This window comes from Nannospalax galili, unplaced genomic scaffold, assembly GCF_000622305.1.
Source record: "Nannospalax galili isolate Female #2095 unplaced genomic scaffold, S.galili_v1.0 scaffold335, whole genome shotgun sequence".
Classification (NCBI taxonomy): Eukaryota; Metazoa; Chordata; class Mammalia; order Rodentia; family Spalacidae; genus Nannospalax; species Nannospalax galili.
In genome coordinates this window covers 942,249-961,744 of record NW_008337842.1, presented here as the reverse complement: position 1 = coordinate 961,744, position 19,496 = coordinate 942,249, and the positions used below count along the sequence as shown (strand labels likewise).

At 48.0% G+C, this 19,496-nt stretch overlaps 1 protein-coding gene across 1 annotated transcript in view; it reads right to left on the bottom strand.

Moving 5' to 3' along the window:
• Nucleotides 1-240: 240 nt before the first annotated feature.
• The window catches only part of Drd2 (dopamine receptor D2), a 74,921-nt gene continuing 55,665 nt past the window's right edge, over nucleotides 241-19,496 (bottom strand). Inside the window, exons 2-8 of the mRNA XM_008832752.3 lie at nucleotides 15,692-16,007; nucleotides 8,687-8,796; nucleotides 7,657-7,793; nucleotides 6,250-6,440; nucleotides 5,213-5,299; nucleotides 3,426-3,753; nucleotides 241-1,555 (exon numbers count right to left, since the gene is read on the bottom strand). Coding sequence (XP_008830974.1) covers nucleotides 1,362-1,555; nucleotides 3,426-3,753; nucleotides 5,213-5,299; nucleotides 6,250-6,440; nucleotides 7,657-7,793; nucleotides 8,687-8,796; nucleotides 15,692-15,976 — 1,332 coding nt within the window. The 5' untranslated portion in view covers nucleotides 15,977-16,007 and the 3' untranslated portion in view covers nucleotides 241-1,361. The remainder of the gene's footprint in view (nucleotides 1,556-3,425; nucleotides 3,754-5,212; nucleotides 5,300-6,249; nucleotides 6,441-7,656; nucleotides 7,794-8,686; nucleotides 8,797-15,691; nucleotides 16,008-19,496) is intronic.

Below are 19,496 nucleotides of genomic sequence, written 5' to 3'. Positions count from 1 at the left end.
GCCATCCACCACACTCAGGCCTCACTTACCTCCCACCACTCATCCCAGAGATCGGACAAGGGACAGTCAGAAACAGGCAAAGTCAACACCTCAAAATTCACCTTTACCTCAGAACTTTCTCTGTCCTGGTGCCTAAGATTAGTCCTTTAGAGGTACTAAGACTCAGGGAACTGGGGCCACCTCGCTTCCCTCTCATGGTCCCCTGCTAGACACAGGGTTTGGGCTATACCTAAATGCTAAGGATGGTGTTAACACAGTTCCAAGCCACCCAAGGGTCCATGGGGGTAACTCGTCAAAATTTTATTGGTTTGGTGTGTGTACAGTGATGTTACAGAGTTGGGGCCTGGGGCACTCCAAACTATAGCTTCTCCTCCTCCCCCAGCGCCAAGCCCAGAGGTGTAAGCAGCCTCCCAGCCACAGTCTTCTCTAAGGCAGAGGCACTGGAAGGGAAGGGAAACAGGAGAGAGGAGAGGCCAAAAGAAAAGTGGTAGGACACAGTCCCCCAAAGAGCCTCAGGTGACTTCCCCAACTTGAGGTCCAACATGGGTCCAAGACCTGACTTCTCAGGCTGGCCAGCATTTGCTGTGGGAAAGGAATGTGACCAAAGTGTGCCAAAGAGAATGGGCTGGGGGAGCGGGCATAAGCTATTTCCCTTCTTACAACCCCTCTTGGGGCCCTTGGAGGTTAGAGTTGCTCCCCAGAGGGTATGGAAACCACCTGGGGTGCTATAACAGGGTAAGAGAAAGCAGAACCCACTGCTGTGGAAAGTAGGGGTTCATGCCAGAGTTGGGGTGGAAAACAGATATTCAGCCTCAGCTTCTCTGGAGTCCATGGAGCCATCTGGTGTTTACAAGTGTTTCCTAGGACTGATGATGCCTGGGACCTTGGCGAAATCCCACCTTTCCTCTGTGGTCCCTGTAAAGTGTGAGCCACCTTCCCACCGCCCGATCCAACACAAGCAAGCAAGGACCAGGCCAAGCAAACAGTCAGGATGTGCTCAGCCTCTGAGCTGGATTCTGGCCCCAGGAACTCCAGTGCCCCAGAAAAAGATCAAGGAAGGCCTCTGCATCTTTGGTGCCAAGGAGATGGGGTCTGGAGGTGGGAGGGGCACTCTGTGAGCTGCCCTGAGCCATGGGTCCAACCCCAGACCTGGTTCAACACCTGTCTCCATGGCCCTACCCTGGCAGAGTGAGGGTGTGCCAACAGAGAAGGGCACGGAGCCAAGCTAACACTGCAGGGCCTGCAGGGTCAACAGAAGGCCAAGTCCATCCAGGCCTTTCTGTCCATGGCTTGCAAGGATGAGGCCCGGCCTGCCCAGGCAGGGAGGAAGGAAGCAGCTGCTGTGCAGGTGAGCGGCAGAGTCAGCAGTGCAAGATCTTCATGAAGGCCTTGCGGAACTCGATGTTGAAGGTGGTATAAATGATGGGGTTCACGGCGCTGTTGACATAGCCCAGCCACGTGAAGGTGCTGTAGAGGACCGGTGGGATGTTGCAGTCACAGTGTATGTTCAGGATGTGAGTGATGAAGAAGGGCAGCCAGCAGATGATGAACACGCCTGGGGAGAGGGCAGGATCAGACTGGTCCCAGGTCAAGGAGAGGCTGCCCTGGATGGGCTCTGTACACCTGTCTGTTCTATCACAGGCTTCCCTGAGACAAGGAGACTGCTAACCACTGGCCGTTGCCCCAGGATCACTGCAAAAGGAGGTCTTGAATTCTAAACTTGCTTCTGACAGCTTCTGTTAGGGAGGGGTCCCTGCACCTCCCTCAGCTTCATTTTCCTTATCTGCCAAATAGACATGACACTTGTCTGCTAGGGAAAGGTAGGTGAGAAACGTTAGCATTCTGACCTAAGTCACCATTGCAAGTGGACACGCTGAGTACTTCCTAGTCACCTTTGAGGTCAAGGTTATCCTCAAGTTGGTGGCACTGGAGGAAATTTGTTTGTGGAAGTGTAAAACATACAGTTCAGAAAAAGGGAGCGCTAAATGCCCATCTTAATTTTTATGGTGGTGCCATGACTTTGATGGGAAACTGAGGGTCATGATGGCTCTGCAATGTCCCCAGGGCCACTTCACACGTGAGTGGCAGAGCTGAGACCTAAATTCCCATCCATCTAGCCTTCCAAATGGCTGGGCACAGATTCACAGTCTTGGTGGACATGCCCTTGCTGGTCCTATCCAGAGACCATGCCCTCTCACACAGGCAGTCCTCCCCCTTGCTCCAGGACTACCTGCTCCATAGGTGGCACACTTAGTGTGTGGGTGTGGTGATGTCTTAGGGACAGAGGGGTGTTTAGTAGGAGCAGGGCCCCAGAGTAGAACCCTTGTGGACTGCCACACTGGGCCTGGTTCCAAAGCCACCTTGCCAGGCTTCAGCTATGTGATGATAGACAAGATCTTAACCTGCTGGGACCCAAGCTCCTATTCATAAAGCAGGGGTACTAGCACTGATCATTCACATCCTAGGACCAGCAGGTCATCAAAGGGGAATCACAGTGTCACATGGACGGCAAATTCACTTCCTTCCCTTCTTTCCCAATCACCTGTATCTGTCTACCTCTTAATTTTTGTCCTTTATGACAGTTTTCTAGAAGAACTTTAGTTTTTTAAATTATATTCTATTTATTTTTTTTTTTATTTATTTATTTATTTATTTATTTATTTATTTATTTATTTATTTAGTGCCTGTATGTGGGTGTGGGCACTTGGGGTCACAGTGTATATGTGGAGGTCAGAGGACAACTAGGAGGAGTCAGTTCTCTCCTTCTACCATGTGGGGCCCAGAGATCAAACTCAAGTTGTCAGGTTTGGTGGTGAATACCTTTGCCAGCTGAGCCTCTCACCAAAAGACTTGCCTCATTCAAAAGTCTTGCCTAGCAGATCTTGCTCCACCTCTCAAGGACACATTTTATTTTTCATAGCTCTTGTCCCACTTGGTTGTCTTGACTTGGTTGAGTGTGAATGTATATTTCCCAGTTCCTCAGCAATACCAATAGTAACAAAATACACGATAATAACACAAATGTGTATTGCATTCTCCAAACTATACTATCCTGACTATGACAATGAGAGGTAACCTGCTCCTCAGACTGGGAGACCTGAAAGGGAAAGCACTTACCTGGAGACACAAGGTTATGGGACCTTACTGTAGACCAATGAAGCTTACAGACTCTGCAGTCAGACTGAGAGTTGACCATAACCAAATTATATAACTACATGAAACTCTGCTTTGCCCACCTGTACAATTGCCACAATAATAAATTCTACCTATAAGCTATCTGTATGGCAATGGGTATGGCCTATTACTGAGGAAGTCCTGGACCCTCCAGCCATGGTCAACAAGGCAGAGATTGGGACCTAAAGGGATGGTGTCTTTCCCAAGCCTGGGAAGGGCAGGGCTGGGGCCACCAGCTAGAGCTGACTCACCGAGTACAATGGCCAGCATCTGAGTGGCCTTCTTCTCCTTCTGCTGGGACAGCTTCCTTCGGCTCATTGTCTTGAGAGAGGTCCGGGTTTTGCCATTGGGCATGGTCTGGATCTCAAAGATCTTGGCAATCTTGGGGTGGTCTTTGGCATGCCCATTCTTCTCTGGTTTGGCGGGGCTGTCAGGATTGCTATGGAGGCCATGGTGGGATGGATCAGGGAGAGTTAGCTGGTGGTGGCTGGGTGGAATGGGGCTGTACCGGGTCCTCTCAGGCGGGCTGGTGCTCGACAGCATCTCCATCTCTAGCTCCTGAGCTCGTCGGGCAGCATCCTGCAGCAGAGGCAGAGAGCTTGGGGTGAAATTCCTAGACAGCAGTCATCCAACATCCTCAGTCTTCCTACCTCTCTGTAGATTCCTGCAAACATCAGGGTCACTCTACCAGGAAGACTCAGAGGACCATCCCTGAGAGGCAGGGACTTTCTGAGTACAGGATCAGACTCTCAGTAGTCCTTTGTGGCTACTTCCCAGAAGTCCTTTTGTGCAGCCTCAATACCCTAGAACCATTTGGGTGCTCACTACCAAGACACTTGTCTTTTTGTTACCTGACTGACGCTTACTAGTGGTAGCTAAATGCCAGACACCAACCAATCTGGCAGCTAAGATAAGCCCCTGACTGACATTCAGTCCTTCCAAGAACTGAGTTCTGACTACATAACGATGGCCCTCCCAATCCTCCCTGACAAGTTGGATCGAAGGCTCCTGAACCAACAGCATGCACATGTGGGCTGACCAGCCTGATCCAGAAGCCCCAGGGGCTGACCTTAGAGGTTCACATCTTCCCTGCTGGGCTGACTTTGAGGGTCCAGCATGGACATACTCATGGCCTCCCAGTTCTTCCTTAGGCTCTCCTGTCTCAGGCCTTGGAGGACTTAGCCCATCTTCTGAAATGCAGCCTAGGTGGAACTAGGCTGCTATCTTGGTCACATTATGAGTTCCTGTTTTGCCACCTGCTTCACAAACAGATCCTTAGACTCTTACCCTCGTAGTGCAGGTGAACTGTGGGGACCCTGATCCCAAAGGCATGTCATCAGACTTCACATGTGACTCTGTGGGTTCCTGACCCAGCTGGGGAATGAAACATCTGCTTCTTGGACTCTGGTGCTACTATCGCCAGGAAGAGACTGGGTCTGCTATGAGTCTACACTTCTGGGCTGTGCTTTCAGAAACTGCCCTCCTCCACAGCTGCTCTGTCCCAGCCTCCGGCCCCCAAAGCTGACTCCCCGTAATGTAGCACATGCTGGGTGCAGGAACTCAGATACAGAATCAGAAGTCATACAGACCTGTGCTCTGTACTGTTAGTTACTAACTGTTTAGACGTGAGTGAGTTACCTACAGTCTCTGAGCCTTTGTTTCCTCTTCTGTGAACTGAAGATCCAAAAAACCAATAAGACTTACCTCCCAGGGTCATGGTGAGGATTTGATGAGATAACAGAAAGCATGGCAGGTATTTATGAAGTGGACATAGCCCATATCATCACTTTTACTGTGTTATTATGGTCAGGTCCTGTCTCCCAACAAGCTTCTACTTATCTGCATCTTGCAGAATTGAGGCATCTCACTGTACACATGCTTGGAATTGTGTAAGGTGAGTGTGTTCTCAGCTGAGGCAGAGTAAGGTGTCAGGAGGTGCTCCTCCCTGAAACCAGCTGGTGAGGTCCCAGGATCAGGGATGGTGGGCTCCACTAGGGGCAGAAAGACTTGGCCTTGGGTTCCTAACCTGAACACTTACCATTCTCCGCCTGTTCACTGGGAAACTCCCATTAGACTTCATGATAACGGTGCAGAGTTTCATGTCCTCGGGGTGAGTGCAGTTGCCCTGTGGAGTGAGCCAGTACATGGGTCACACAAGGCAGTGAGGAGGAGGACTGATGAGGGGACAGAAACCCAAGACAGTCCATGAAGAACTCAGACTCTGAACATGGCCTCAACAATCAGGAAGAGTGTGGGCCACACAAATCAGTCAGGGCAAGAGTAAAGGTTGGTACTGGGAGGAGAAGAAGGGGGCAGGACCAGGGGCAAACGGACCTCATTCTTTGTGGAAGACCTACTCAGGGTCATGCTAGGCACATGCTCACATCCCTCTCCCATCAAATCTTCAGGACCACCCTGTGAAGTGCACATATTGACTTCCATCTAACAGAGGAGGAAACCTAGGCTCACAGAAGCTAAGCAACATGCCCAAGGACACACAGCAAAAAAAGTGATGATGTCAAGATCTGAACCTGATGCATCTAACCCAAAAGTTCTTCCTTCTTTTGCCCATGCACCGTGTTCCCTGGGGAGTCTTGAGTAGAGGCGAGAAATTGCATGATAAAAGAGCAGGGAAATAGGAAAGGAACCAGTGGGGGCGGGGGATTAAAGGAAAGGGAGGCTGGAGGTGTGCATGGGGGGGGGGGGGGACAGAGAGCAACAGGTAAAAAAAAAAGTTGACAGAAGCAAGAGGAAGAGAAAGAGAGACAGAGAGGCCAGAATGGGGAAGAAAACACTACATGAGGAAGGGAGGAAGGGGAGAGAAACCAAGGACAGGGCCTGGCAAGAACTGCTGTATTCAGCCACAAAGATCTCCACGTAGTGACTTTTGGTTGTTACCCAGCATGGACCCCCACCTTCCACTTGGAGACTCAGTCATTCCATTGGAGTCTGTACCCTCACCAAGCCCCAGAGAGTGCTACCCTGCTGTGATGTCTTAGGTCCCCACCCGAGTGTGGGCTGAGTTCTCTTAGTAATGCTTAGGTAGGGACGTTTGTTGGGGGTTATTCTTGGGACCTTAAGTGGGGCCTTCAGGTTGGCTCTGAAGGCTCGGCTGCTGCGTTTGGTGTTGACCCGCTTTCGGCGCTTGCGGAGGACAATGTAGATTTTGATGTAGACCAGCAGGGTAACGATGAAGGGAACGTAGAAGGAGACGATGGAAGAGTAGACCACAAAGGCAGGGTTGGCAATGATGCACTCGTTCTGGTCTGGGGGAAGGAGAAGCCCAGATGACAGTGTGTCAGCAGGCCCACCCGGCCACAGAGCCGCTGAGGACAATAATCTTTTTATTGGGAACCCAGAGCAATCTCATAAACTGATACCGATTGCTACCTGTAGATGTAAATAAATGTGCAGTAAGAATCAGTGCATGGAAACTAACCAGCAGCAACAAGCAAAGCTGACCCGACTGCTTCCAGGTTTCCTCATTTTTCTTCTCTCCATTGCTCATTAATTTTTTTCATTTCTGAGCACACAGGAAAGCCACAGTATTTAAACAGAATGACTCAAGAAATGTATTTTCAAAAGAGGAAGTCATTCTTTTAGTCTTTCCTTTATATTGGAAGTGGGGAAAGGAAAGGAGCTCTGTCTTGCTGTAACTTGGGGACCAAGATAACTTGGTCCTGATTGTTAAACGAGCTCACCTATGTTCTAGAATGTGATATGTGTCCCAGGTCCCTTACAGGTAAACCAGATGTCTGTCTATATCAAGACCTGAATGAATGCAAATATAATCAGCCCTATTCCCACGCCTGGGAGTTCCTGTGGCAGCAGCCTTCAGAACTACACGTTTCAGGCTTCACTGTAGCCCATCTAGCTATGACCTATGGGCACCTGCACAGCTCAGTGTCCCTCCTGAGAAGCAGCTCCATGCTTTTGGTGCTCTGTGCCTCCTATCTGAGATGCTCCTGACTCTTCCTCCTGCTGGAATGGGTATACAGCTGGCTGACCTCTCACTTGTTTCTAGCTGTGTTGCTGAAGTGACTCAGGCCTGATCTGGGCTCAGCAAACCCACTGAGCTGCAACCTCATCCCCAAGTATCATTGTCACAGGGGGATGAAAGCCCAGTAACTTCCCTTCTAAACACACTTGAGCATACATATTCATACACACTCATGTGAAGTTTGTAAAGATGTCTGGCTTGTTTCAACATAATAAACTAGGGCGAAAATGGCCAGACCTCCTCCTGAGCCCTTTTCCCCCACCCCTCATCCAGTGCCACTGGCCATTGTTTCCTCTTCAGCCCAACCTGGCGCAGCTCTGAGTTGGACTGGAGCTGGGAGATGTAACCTGACTTCCTAGGGAGTAGTAATGGGTTACCACTGGGCTTCCACCCATATCTGTATCAGGGACTCAGTCGCTCAGGGTCCTGCACAGGAGCAGGGACCTGTTGCCACCTGAAACCCAGGCAAAGGTAACACTTGCCTGTGTTGTTGAGTCCGAAGAGCAGCGGGCAGGAGATGGTGAAGGACAGGACCCAGACAATGGCGATCATGACTGTGACTCGGCGCTTGGAGCTATACCGTGTGTTGTACAGCATAGGCATGGCTACCGCTGTGTACCTGCAAGGTGGGGGACCCTGAGTCTGGGTTGCGGGCCCTGGGACCCCTCATTCTACAGAATGCACCACCATGCCCACCCCTGCTGCCTGGCCATGAAGCTGCCTACTTCACTCACTCTTCCTCTTTTCTCCTTGTTCAAACACAATCAGACACTTAACGAGAGGAGGCTACTGTGTACTTCCGGGCCATACCAATTATTCTAGTTAATTTCTCCACCTGGATCTTAGGCTTTCTGATCGGTCTTTGCATATTTGAAACTATATTTAGTGACCTGTTTTGGGACTGCAGAAGGTGAAGAGTTTGTGGACAAATTGATAGTAATGTCCAGCAAGGTTTAGCCCCAATTAACAAACAGTAAATGACAATAACGGTTAGTTTTTAATCCCCCTCATATCCTTTACCTAGCATTTCTCAATAACGTCTCATTTTCCAAGACTCCTGTGAGAAGGTAGCGTGGGGCCTCAGAAACCTTCATGGCAAGTTCATGAAAACGACTGAAAAGCCCCAAGAATACAGCCTAGTAAATGTGCATGGCCTGGACCACCTTGACCTGGTGACTTGTCTAGACATAAAACCAATGCTGTGGCTTCAGGGGCACTTTATCATCAGCATCTAGAAAATAAACCTTGGAGTTCACAGAACTGCCACAATCTGCCCATGGACACATTAAGGGGTGATAGGATTAGGGCTCCAGTCAGAACTAACTCTTTCATACCAGTTACCGTCTGAGCAGTCTTTGGGGGAGTCTGCAGTATCCTAGGGAACACACACACACACACACACACACACACACACACACACACACAGAATCCCAGAGTCTGACCCTGAGGATAGCTGAAACAGCCAGAAAGGTGAATGGCCAAGGTAGGCTCCCCTACCCCTGCTGGCCTCACCTGTCGATGCTGATGGCACACAGGTTCAGGATGCTTGCCGTGCACATCATGACGTCCAGAGTAACAAAGATGTCACAGTGAATCCTGCTGAATTTCCACTCGCCCACCACCTAGTGACAAAGGAACATAGTGAATGGACAGGATTGTGGAGATTAATGTAGCCTGTGGCACGATCCTACCTGCCAGCACCAGGGGTTGTATTAGGTTCTTTTCTCACTGCTGTGACAAAATGCCCAACAAAAGCACTTAAGGAAGGGTTTATCTGCCTCACATTGAGGGTGCTGTCCATCATGGCAGAAAGGCATGGTGCTAGGAAGCAGAGCAAGATGGCCACTGGTGCTCACCTTGCTTTCCCTTTGTACTCAGTCCAGGTCCCCAACCCTCGGAGTGGTGCTGCCCATATTCAGGGTGCATCTTCCCATCTCAGGTAATCCAACCTGGACGCTCCCTCACAGACATGCCCAGAGGTTTGTCTCCTAGATCGTTCCAGAACCTATCAATTTGACCATCCACATTAAACATCACAGGAAGTCTTACACGTCACCTGGTGAGCAGCAATGGGGAGTGACCCGTACCATGGGGACTTGAGGCGTGTGCCCCTGGCCTCTCTGCTCTCAGACACGTACCTCCTCTTTGTACCAAGAACCGTGTGCTAGAAGCAAGATGACCCACCCAACTGGAATGCCTCCACTTCCAACCTTGAGCTGCAAAACACTCATGTGATCACCTAGAGATCTCTACGTGCTCCAAAATTCTGGATCCTTCAATTTGGCACCTACTTATCACACAGACAGCTGTAGTAACTCTGTTTTCTAATGTTTTATGTTTCTAATGCTCTGGTATTTGTAAACTTGGAGAGAGATTACTCCTCTCAGGGCTAGCTGACTCCTAAACAGAGTAGCCTGCTTACTTGGGGACACATCACCTTACTGACACAAGTCAGTTCCTCTCTTCTATTCCCACCAGGGCACTATATCCCCTGTCCTAGGTCATTCAAGGATCAGATGACAGTGACTAGTGACTGTGTCTAGCCTGAAGCTATGAAGCTGTTCACACTCCATGATCCTAAGTGCTGACTCTACCCTGTCTTGTATTTCCCATGGAAAAACCCAATAAAGGATGTGTGGCCTAGGCTTCCCCAGAAGCCATGCTTTTGCCTCCTGGCACAAGCCTGCTCTTCTCCCTGTGCCCTGCATGGCATGCTCACTGTATCTCTCCTTCCTAGGAGACCCAGGAGTAGCATTAAACTTTTTTTCCGGGGGGACTGCTCTTCCTCTGTTGTTATTCAGTCATATTTCTGTCAATTAAACCCCAGGTATCATTTTAGAATTCCCATTTTACCACCGAGACAACTGAGCCTCAGAAAAGTACAGTGATTTGTTCATGGCCCTTTAGAAGGTTTCTCTAGTCCTATTCTGACCCAGGTTCTGGGTGAGCCAGGCAAACTCCCATGTCTAGACTAGTGTGTGTGACACAGTCAAGGCCCCCAAACTGCTAAGCACAATGGTGAATACAGTGGCTTTCTATGGAACAGGAAAACATATCTGCTCATTTTTTATATTTTGAGGAGAGTCTGTATCAGAGGTTTAGGAACACCAAGCTGGGCTAAGGAAGGGTGCTGGGGTGACCCATCCTCAGTATGGTGTAAAACAAGAGGTCCAGCTCCAGCCAGGAACATTTTACAACTTCCCACCACATACTCAAAGTCCCATATGCTCATCCACATACCCGTACCCTCCATGCCTCCGAGTCAAGCTCACAAAGACACATTCTTACACAGCAGACTGACCCCAGCAATGCTGGAAGTCCAGAGAGATCCAACCACAGGGGAAACCTTTGGCTTCTACCCACAGATAAAAGAGAGGAGTAAGAATGGAAAAGTCCCTCGGGAGACTGGAGCCTGCAGCGTGCTTCAGCTTAGCATGGCACACGGCTAATTGTCATATTGCTCATCCCTAACAATGCTCTTTCTTCTGTTCTCAGAAACATTGGCGTGTGAGCTCCATGAGGAGCAGTGCAGCTGCTGTCACCTCATGTGGACAAAGCAGCAACTTCTCCTGGAACACAGGAAGCCTTTCCTGTGGATTGTCTTCTAGGGCCTCACATGAGCCTGTTGCAATTCTCTCCTGGCCCCCTGCTCTGTGGGAGCTGACAGCTGGATGTCCCATTATGGGAGATGGCTGTGCCTTCAAGGCACCAGTGGGCAGGGCTCCAGGTCCATGTGGTTCACAACAGCCTTGAAGGCCCTCCTGAGCTTAGTAACTGGGAGCTGCCTTCATGTCCCTGGGAACCCAAGTCTGAGATATCAAGGCCCTCCTCCCCATCTTCCCTGTCCCCTTTCCCCATCTGCCACTTATCTTTTCTATAAATACCTGTTGAGCAACTTAGTGTGTGCCACGTTTTCTCCTAGACTTCTGGGTACAGATGTGAATGGTTCAGACGGTCCCTGACTTCAGGGAGCTTTCAGCCCCTCTCCACAGTGGCCTATCAGGACCCCCAGGAAAATGAAGAGGCTGCTTCTGTGGTCCCAGAAGTGGCTGCCCTGGGGAGTAGTTAGGAGCACTGACTCTAACACCCAAGAAAAACTCCCAGCAGTCATTATAGAACATCTACAGCACTTCATGTCATTTATTGCTCTCAAGATTCTTACAAGAATGGTTTGCTGATTTGGGTATGGTGGTTCATGTCTATAATCCCAGCACCTATGAGGCTGAGGCAGGAGGATTACTATGTTTGAAGCTAGCCTGGGCTAAAAGTAAGACTCTAAAAACAAAAGACCTAAAACAACACAACACTATCATGTGTAGGGGCTAGAGAGATAGCTCAGTAGTTAAGAGCTATCTTAACTGCTCTTGCAGAGGACCAAGCAGTAGTTTGGTTCCTAGCACCCACATGGCAGCTAACAACCTTCCAGTTCCAGGGGAAATCCAATGCCCTCTTCTGATCTCCATGGGCATTGCATGATATGATTATACTCACATACATGCAGGCAATATACTCATACACAGAAAATAAAATAAGAATAATAAAATATCTTTAAAAGAAATACCATGTGTAGTAAATATAATAATGAAAACAAAATTTGAAAGATAAAAAATATGACTAAGTAACAGCTATAGCTAATAAAATTCATTAAGTAGAACTCAAAAAAAAAAGTAAATAATGAAAATGGATTGTTTATTTCCATTCATAGTTCAAGGAACTGAAGCTCAGAGAGGTCACAAAGCATGGCCAAGTTCACACAGCAAGCATCCAGTGGAGATGGAAATGGGGCAAGTTCTTCAGGCAATCCATCCCATGCTCTCTCCAAGGTTTCCCTGGAAGGGACCAGTCAACTTGTCGAAAGAGGACATCAGACATGAAAAGTACCTGGCATGGCAAGTAGTCAGCACCATTCTGAGGACAGACAGAGTCAGAGTCAGAGAAGAAACCAGTGCCCCAGGCCACTCAGGTTTATCAGCACCTGAGAGACTGAAACCCAACACACCCAGGGCTCCTCTGCCCTTCTGGGCCTCAGTGAGTGACATTCTTGTGCAGCCGCCATCTTCATGACAGGCTGTTACAGACACATCACATTCATGGAATGAGACTGACAAACCTTGGTGACAAGGGTCATCGGTGACTCTGGAAGCTTCCAAGTAGCTGGCTCTGCTTGAGTTATCAAGAGTCTCTTCCCCCGTCTTCCCCACCCCTTCCTCCCACCCGCCATCTGTCTTTTCTACAAATACCTGTTAAGCAATTTAACACTCTTTTCTAGACTTCTGGACACAGATTAAATGGTTTGGACAGTCCCTGCCTTCAGGGATCTTTCAAATCCTCTCCCCACTGGCCTATCTGGAGCCCAGAGAAAGGAAGAAGCTGTTTCTATGGTCCCAGGAGCAGCAGTCCTGGAGAGTAGTTAGGAGCAGTGACCCCCTCCTCCAGGATAATTCTCCCTGAAGCATCATTTCTTGCTATAAGCCTTCCCAGCACCTCCTGCCTGGGCTGTGTGCCCCCATCTCTGTCTCCAGAAGATCATGCTGTTAGGCTCTAACAGTTTCTTCATTTATGACAAGAGAATGCTTCAGCTTCTAGTTCCAAGGAGAGAGTAGGGCAAAGTGCTCAACGAAGTTGGATAAGCGAACAAATGACTCTGAGATCCCTTTTCAATCTCATCTTCTCTTCTCGAAAAGGCTCATAGTGACTCCCACCTTCAAGGATGTGATACTCAATGGAGTCAGCATGCAGGCAGGATGCCCCTGGCTGCCCTCTCTCAGAAATCTCTTCCTCTGCCATCCAGGTAGAAAAGAGCAGCCAGGTTCTGTACCTGGCCCTCTTACTCCAAAACCAACTTACATATCTGAGGAGAATAGTCCCAACACAGACAAGGGCTGGAATAGCAGGCAATTGGAGGGCATTTAACATTGCTATAAATGGAGGGTAGAAAATTCTAGATGACAATGATGCATCTTGGAGATGGAACAGTATGTGGTTGAGAGGACACATTGAAAGGACATTGGGTGAGACTCCACATGGGACATTTCTGTAGGGACAACAAATACCTGAAACCATGTCCTTCAGGTGGGACTCACTGCCCAGCTCTTCTTTCAGTGGGTTCTACAGTGGAATAGACCTCAGAGTCATTTGTTCGTTCACTCATCCAACATTGTTGAGTACCACCCTGTAAGAATGCCTTTCTGTACCTCCCCCTCTAAAGCACTCAGCTTCTCCTCTATGGTAACAGTGAGAAAAGCAAACTGTCTTTGAGAGACTGAGATTCCTAGGGATCCCAATACAGCTGGTATAAAGATTTGTCCCTACCCTGGGAACTGACAGCGACGTGGAAGCTGGAGGCCAACAGAACCCTGAGCAGAACATGTCTTACACTGGAAGAGGGTCTCTCTTTCCCTGGGTATGAAGGGGAAGGGAGGGTCCTCTCTGAGTGGAGAGGTGCTGGATATCTGTCACCATCTTCACTTTCATCATCCTTGCCATAGGCTAAGCCAAGTACCTTTCTAAACACTTTTCATATGGTGACTCATTTGATCATCAAGCAATCCTACAAGGTAGGTACTATTACTATCGCCATTTTATAAATACAGAAACTGTGGCACACAAAGTTTAGTTGTGCTCCCAATTCCCCCACCACTTTTCCTTGGTTACCTGAGATAAAGGACCCATCTTTGGAAGAAAGCTGGGCACATCAGGCCTGAGAATTAAGAGGCTTTTAGGAGACAGACCTAAAAGGGCTGAAGAGATGGCTCAGTGATTAAGAGCACTGGCTGTTCTTGCAGAGGAGTCAGGTTTGAATCCCAGCACCCACATGGTTAACAACTGTCCACAACTCCAGTTCCAGGGTATCTGACCCCCTCTTCTGTCCTCTGTGGGCATTGCATGACACGGGTGCACTTACCTACATGCAGGCATACCATTCATACACATAAAATATAAATAAATAAATAAATAAATAAATAATAAATAAATAAATAAATAAATAAGTAAAATAAGAGATCCAGAGATAGTACAGGGGATGAAGAGTCAAGGGTCTTCACCAGTGAGCCATGAGAAACTGCAGTAGGGTGTGGGGGCTGTGGTAATTGCTTTCGTCAAACCACCACAATCTGAGAAGAAAGTCTCAGTGAGGAATGATTTGGATTGGGCTGGCCTGTGGGCATGTGAAGGACTTTCTTAGATGGGTAACTGAGGTAGGAAGACCCACCATGAATATGGTGTTTCATGGGTAGGGTCCCAGACTATAAGCAGTAAGCATGCGTGCATTTGGCTCTCTCTGCCTTTGACTGTGGATGTGATGTGACTAGCTGCTTCAAGCTCCTGCCTTGACTTCTCCCAATGATGGGCTGTACCTCAGAATTGTGAGCTAAAATAAACCCTTTCTCCCCTAAGCTGCCTTTCTTTTAAAAATATATTATTTTTAAAAATTTTTTTATGTGCATGAATATATTGCCTGCAGTATGTAAGGGTACCTGTGTCGTGCAATGCCCACAGAGGTGAGAAGAGGACATCAGATCCCCTGGAACTGGAATTACAGGTGGTTGTTACCACCATGTGGGTGCTGGGAACCAAACCCAGGACCTCTGCAAGAGCAACCAGTGCTGTTAACCACTGAGCCATCTCTCCAGCGCCACACCCCACCCCAAGTTGCTTTTGGTCAGGGTATCTAATTACAGGAATAGAAACAAATCTAGAACCGTGCCCTTCTTCAATACCTAATCATCTTCCTATGTAACCAGACTCAAGGCCAGCTTCTGTCCTGGACAGGATCCTGGGCAGAGAAAGCACAAGCACCCAACTTATGCACACTGAAACTCCCTAGTTTCCCTATATCTGCCTGCCAGGCCTGGAGAGTATTGAAAGGAGGTGGAACCCACTTAAGGTTTCTTCATCAGCGCTTTTCTCTTTGTTGTGAGGCTTGAGTGAAGACAGGTAGCTGCTTCTCAAAGCCGCTGGTTGATGTTCTATAAACTGAGCATCAGTTCCTAGGGTTCTCATTAATGTATATGATCTGCTGACACAGGAATCTAGGCAGGGGGCCTAATCTCCAGTTTGAGGTGCAAAGCTTGGCTCTGTGCTGGGAAGCTTCACTGTTCTTTCTGGGAAAGGGGCTTCAGCATGTGTAGTTCATGGCTGCCTCCACCAAGATAGGGACACCAGCTTGGACCTCCCATCTGTGTGAGGCTGGAGAAGTCACTTAACTCCTCTGACCAGCTGGTTCATCATCTGCAAATGGCAATAATGCCAGCTCCTCCTGGAGCCGCTGGGAGGGTCATACAGGAAAATGCTGTGTATTAAGTACTTACCCTGAGGCCCTGCACTTAGAAAGCACTCCGTAAGTGGCAGTTGTGATTAGTAAACAATCTATTTGTTCCATAAAGAGAAAAACTGAGTCCAAAGGAGACAGAGAGGCCACCAGGGGAACTCTCAGAAACCACTGAGGACTTAAAGTCCAGGCTCCTGCCCAGGGTGCTCCTGGACCAAGCATTGAATCAAGGCAGGGCCCAGACCTACCTCCAGGTAGACAACCCAGGGCATGACCAGCGTGGCCACCAGGAGGTCAGCCACAGCGAGGCTGACGATCAGGTAATTGGTGGTGGTCTGCAGCGCCTTCTCGCGGGACACAGCCATGCACACCAGCACGTTGCCGAAGACAATGATGAAGATGAGGAGGGTGAGCAGCATGGCATAGTAGTTGTAGTGGGGCCTGTCCACCTTTCCTTCCGACCCATTGAAGGGCCGACTCCAGTTCTGCCTCTCCAGATCATCATCATACCAGGACAGGTTCAGTGGATCCATCAGGGCAGTGGAGCCACTGGGTGGCAAGGCTCTGTCCAGGAGAAACGGACACAGAGAGTAAGCAGGAGGGCCTCCGAGGTACACTGCCTCCCAGAGGGGGCTCCCTGCCCAAACCAAGCATCGAGGGAAGAAAATCCTCCAACTTAGGCTTTTAGCATTTATATTTAATGGATTTTTAAATAATGTTGGAGCCTGCTTCTCTTTTACTAGCGAGTTCTTGCAGATGGTCAAAGAATTAGCAAGTAGCCATTTTTTTTTTTTGGCTTCCTTTTTTCTTTAATGAAAATCAGAAAAGAGAAATTTATGCAATGCAGTCACATTGGGAAGAAAGACAAAGAGATCCAGTGATTCTGCCCAAGTTTATCTTTGGGTTCCAGACCTGAGGGCAGAACTTAAAACAGAAAGCAAGAGATATGTAACTAAACAGCCCAGCCAAGGTGTGGTCCTCTGCTTACCACTGTCTGCTCCAAGTTTCTCCTCCAAGGGCAAGGATACATTTTTTTCAAATGTAATCAAGTAAATGAGTTTCAAAGAGCTATTCATTCATTTCTTCACTTATTCAACCCACTCATAAGCCAGTAAGCTAGTTAGGAATTTCAGCTTTTACTGGTAGGAGCAATAATAACCATTCATTACTTCTTGATTCTATAACTCTTTATCAAGCATTATTCTATACAGTGCTAGAAAATACAGGTAAACAATAGATGTCTGAAGGATGAGTAGGAATTAGTCAGATAGAGGATTAGGAATTGTGAAGACAGAAAGCAGCACTTGCAAAGCAAATGGTTAGGTAGCAGGTGCCATGGTGGAGGGCTTGAAATAAATTTGGGAGAGCACGAGATGCCTAGAGGGTCTTGGCATAAATTGAATATGAGAAGCTGCATAAGTAACCTAACAGAGGGCCTTAAAAATCATGGTAGGAGTTAGACTTGACCCTAAGGACAGCAGAAGCCACATGAGCACTTCTGTCTTACAGAATGATGAGTCTGAGCACAGTGTATAGAGTTGATGGAAGAGGCCCACAGCAAAAGCAGGATATCAGTGGGAGACTATTGTAGGAATCCAAGCAAGAAATGATGAGGTTCTGCAGGATACATTCAATGGCAGCCTGAGATGAAGGAGGAGGAGTCTGCCAAGCAACTAAGTGGTGGAAGATGACTCATCCAGGGAGAACATAGCACAGATCCAACAGCAAATGATTCTGCTCAGCTAAAAGTGTAGGGCATGATCATGAGTTTAAGGAAAATTAAGCCAGGGGACATTTATAGGCCAGACTAGGTCTTCTCAGCATGGGAGGCCTTAAAAATTTGCGAGTAGAGGAATAGCCCCATTAAATTGGAGTTCTGGAAAGTTCATTGGCTCCTGTGAGTGGAAGAGGGCTTGAGGTGAAGTGAGGTGAATGTATTCAGATAAGAGATGCTAATCACTGAGTGAAAGCAGTGGGAGTAAAAGTGGAGCTACCTTAGAAATCAGCCTCATGGAACGTGGTTGTTGAATAGATGAGGACAGAGCGGGAAGGAGAGTAAGAAAGGAAGGAAAGTCAAGGACAGCTCATGGATTTCCACCTGAGCTCTGGGAGGGTGTCACTGCTGTGCTCACAGAGCCAAAAGAGCAGAGGAGCTCAGGAATAGACTCTGGAGGCATCAGGCTCAGCTTGTGTTTTGGTTGTGAATGCAACATCATGTGCATATAATATAGTTAGAACACTGCTAGCAAAAGTGTTCCTATTACACAACTTGGATTGAAATTTATCAGCATTCTGAGACATTCCACACAAAGCACTATGACCTCCAACAGCTCTGCCACCCAGACGGACTTGAAAACAACCACCAGTCCATGCCTTTTGGGATGAAAATGGTATGATGCGCAAATCAGGAAGTAGGTATACTCGTTGCAGTGGGTTCGAGGGAGGGAAACATGGAGAAGGATCTGTCCAGCTCCCTACCCTCACCCCTGCCATATCCACTCTCCCACCTCCCAGCAGAGGAGGATGAGTGGTACCCTATTCAGCACTATCACTGAGATCACTGGGGAATGTGAAAGTGGGTGGAATGGAATGTGGTCATGTGACCAATCGTGCAGCAAGTTTCCCACTTCTAAGGCAGTAGCGCATGCTTTCTTATTTATTCTGTATTCAGCAAAGCCAACTGGTCCCTCTTCCCATTTGGAGCACACAGCAGGAAACCTGCATGTAGATATTGATCTGGCAGTTGATTTATTCAATCAGCATCTATTGAACCTGCTACACATCTACACATGAAGTATTGTGTGAAGCACCATTTGAAACAAGGAATACTCCTATCTCTTTCTCAGCATGGAGGTGGCAGGGGTTGGGTGGGTTCTTGAACTAAGAGCCTAGCACATACTAGGCAAGTACTTTACCACTGAGCTACATCTTCCTACATTTTTACAGTTTTACAGTTTTATTCAGACTAGCCTTGAACTCACTCTTTAACCCAGGCAGGCCTTGAACTGGTGATCCTCCTGCCTCAGGTTTCTTAGTAGCTAGAACAGGCCTGTGCTACCAAGCCTGGCTCTACCCTAACTCTGTCTGCTCCTCTTCCCGTTGCCTTAGTTCCCTTCTTGGTCTGACAAGTGGCATCTGCCATGACTCTCAGTTCCCTATATCCCCTACCTCCACCCATTCTTCTATCAAACCAGACTTACATTTCTGCAGAACAATGCTGACATAAGATGATTGTATCGTGTACTTACAAAGGCTTTGGGGGTTGCAAAGTGATTTTTCTACCTCATTTATTCTCCAAATATCTGTACCTTTCAGTTGTTATCTTTACTTTACAAATGAAGGATGTATCCAGAATATTCTATTCTGAGCTTACGCATGCTTCAAAACAAGATTGGCTCAGAATCTTCCTTTCCTGGAATCTGCCTGGACCCTCTCCCACAGCTCCATCCCATAGTTCTGCTCTAGAATATACCCCACCTGTGTGTTGGCTTTCTCACTGAGGTGCAGCCTTCTCAAGAACAGTACCTGCTTCATCTCATGGGGCAGTCAAATACAAGGCACACTAGTTTGTTCTTTTTTGACTTCCTGCTCTGTAAGTTATAGGCTGTGAGTATTGAATAAATGTTTGCTGAACTGAATCAAAGACTCTGCCAGAATACCCAGGAATAAAACCCATCAGCAGCCTTGAAATGTGCTTGCTAACACAGACCACTAGGCTCATAAATACCCCCCAATGAACCCCTAAGAGCATCACGGGTATTGCATGTTAAGGTCTATTGATGAGCTGAATTGTTTGCCTCATACCTGGATTACAAAATTTGTATGTTAAAGCCCTAATTCCAGTACCTCAGCCTGTGATTACATCTGGAGACAGGGACTTTAAAAGAGAAATTAAGTTAAAATGAGGTCACTAAGGTGGGTACATCCCAATCTGACTTGTGCCACTATAAGAAGAGGAAACTTGGTGTCTGTAAGTTCAAGGCCAGCCCGTTGGTCTACATAGTGAGTTCCAGGCCAGCTGGTAAAAAAAAAAAAAAAAAAAAAACTTGGGTG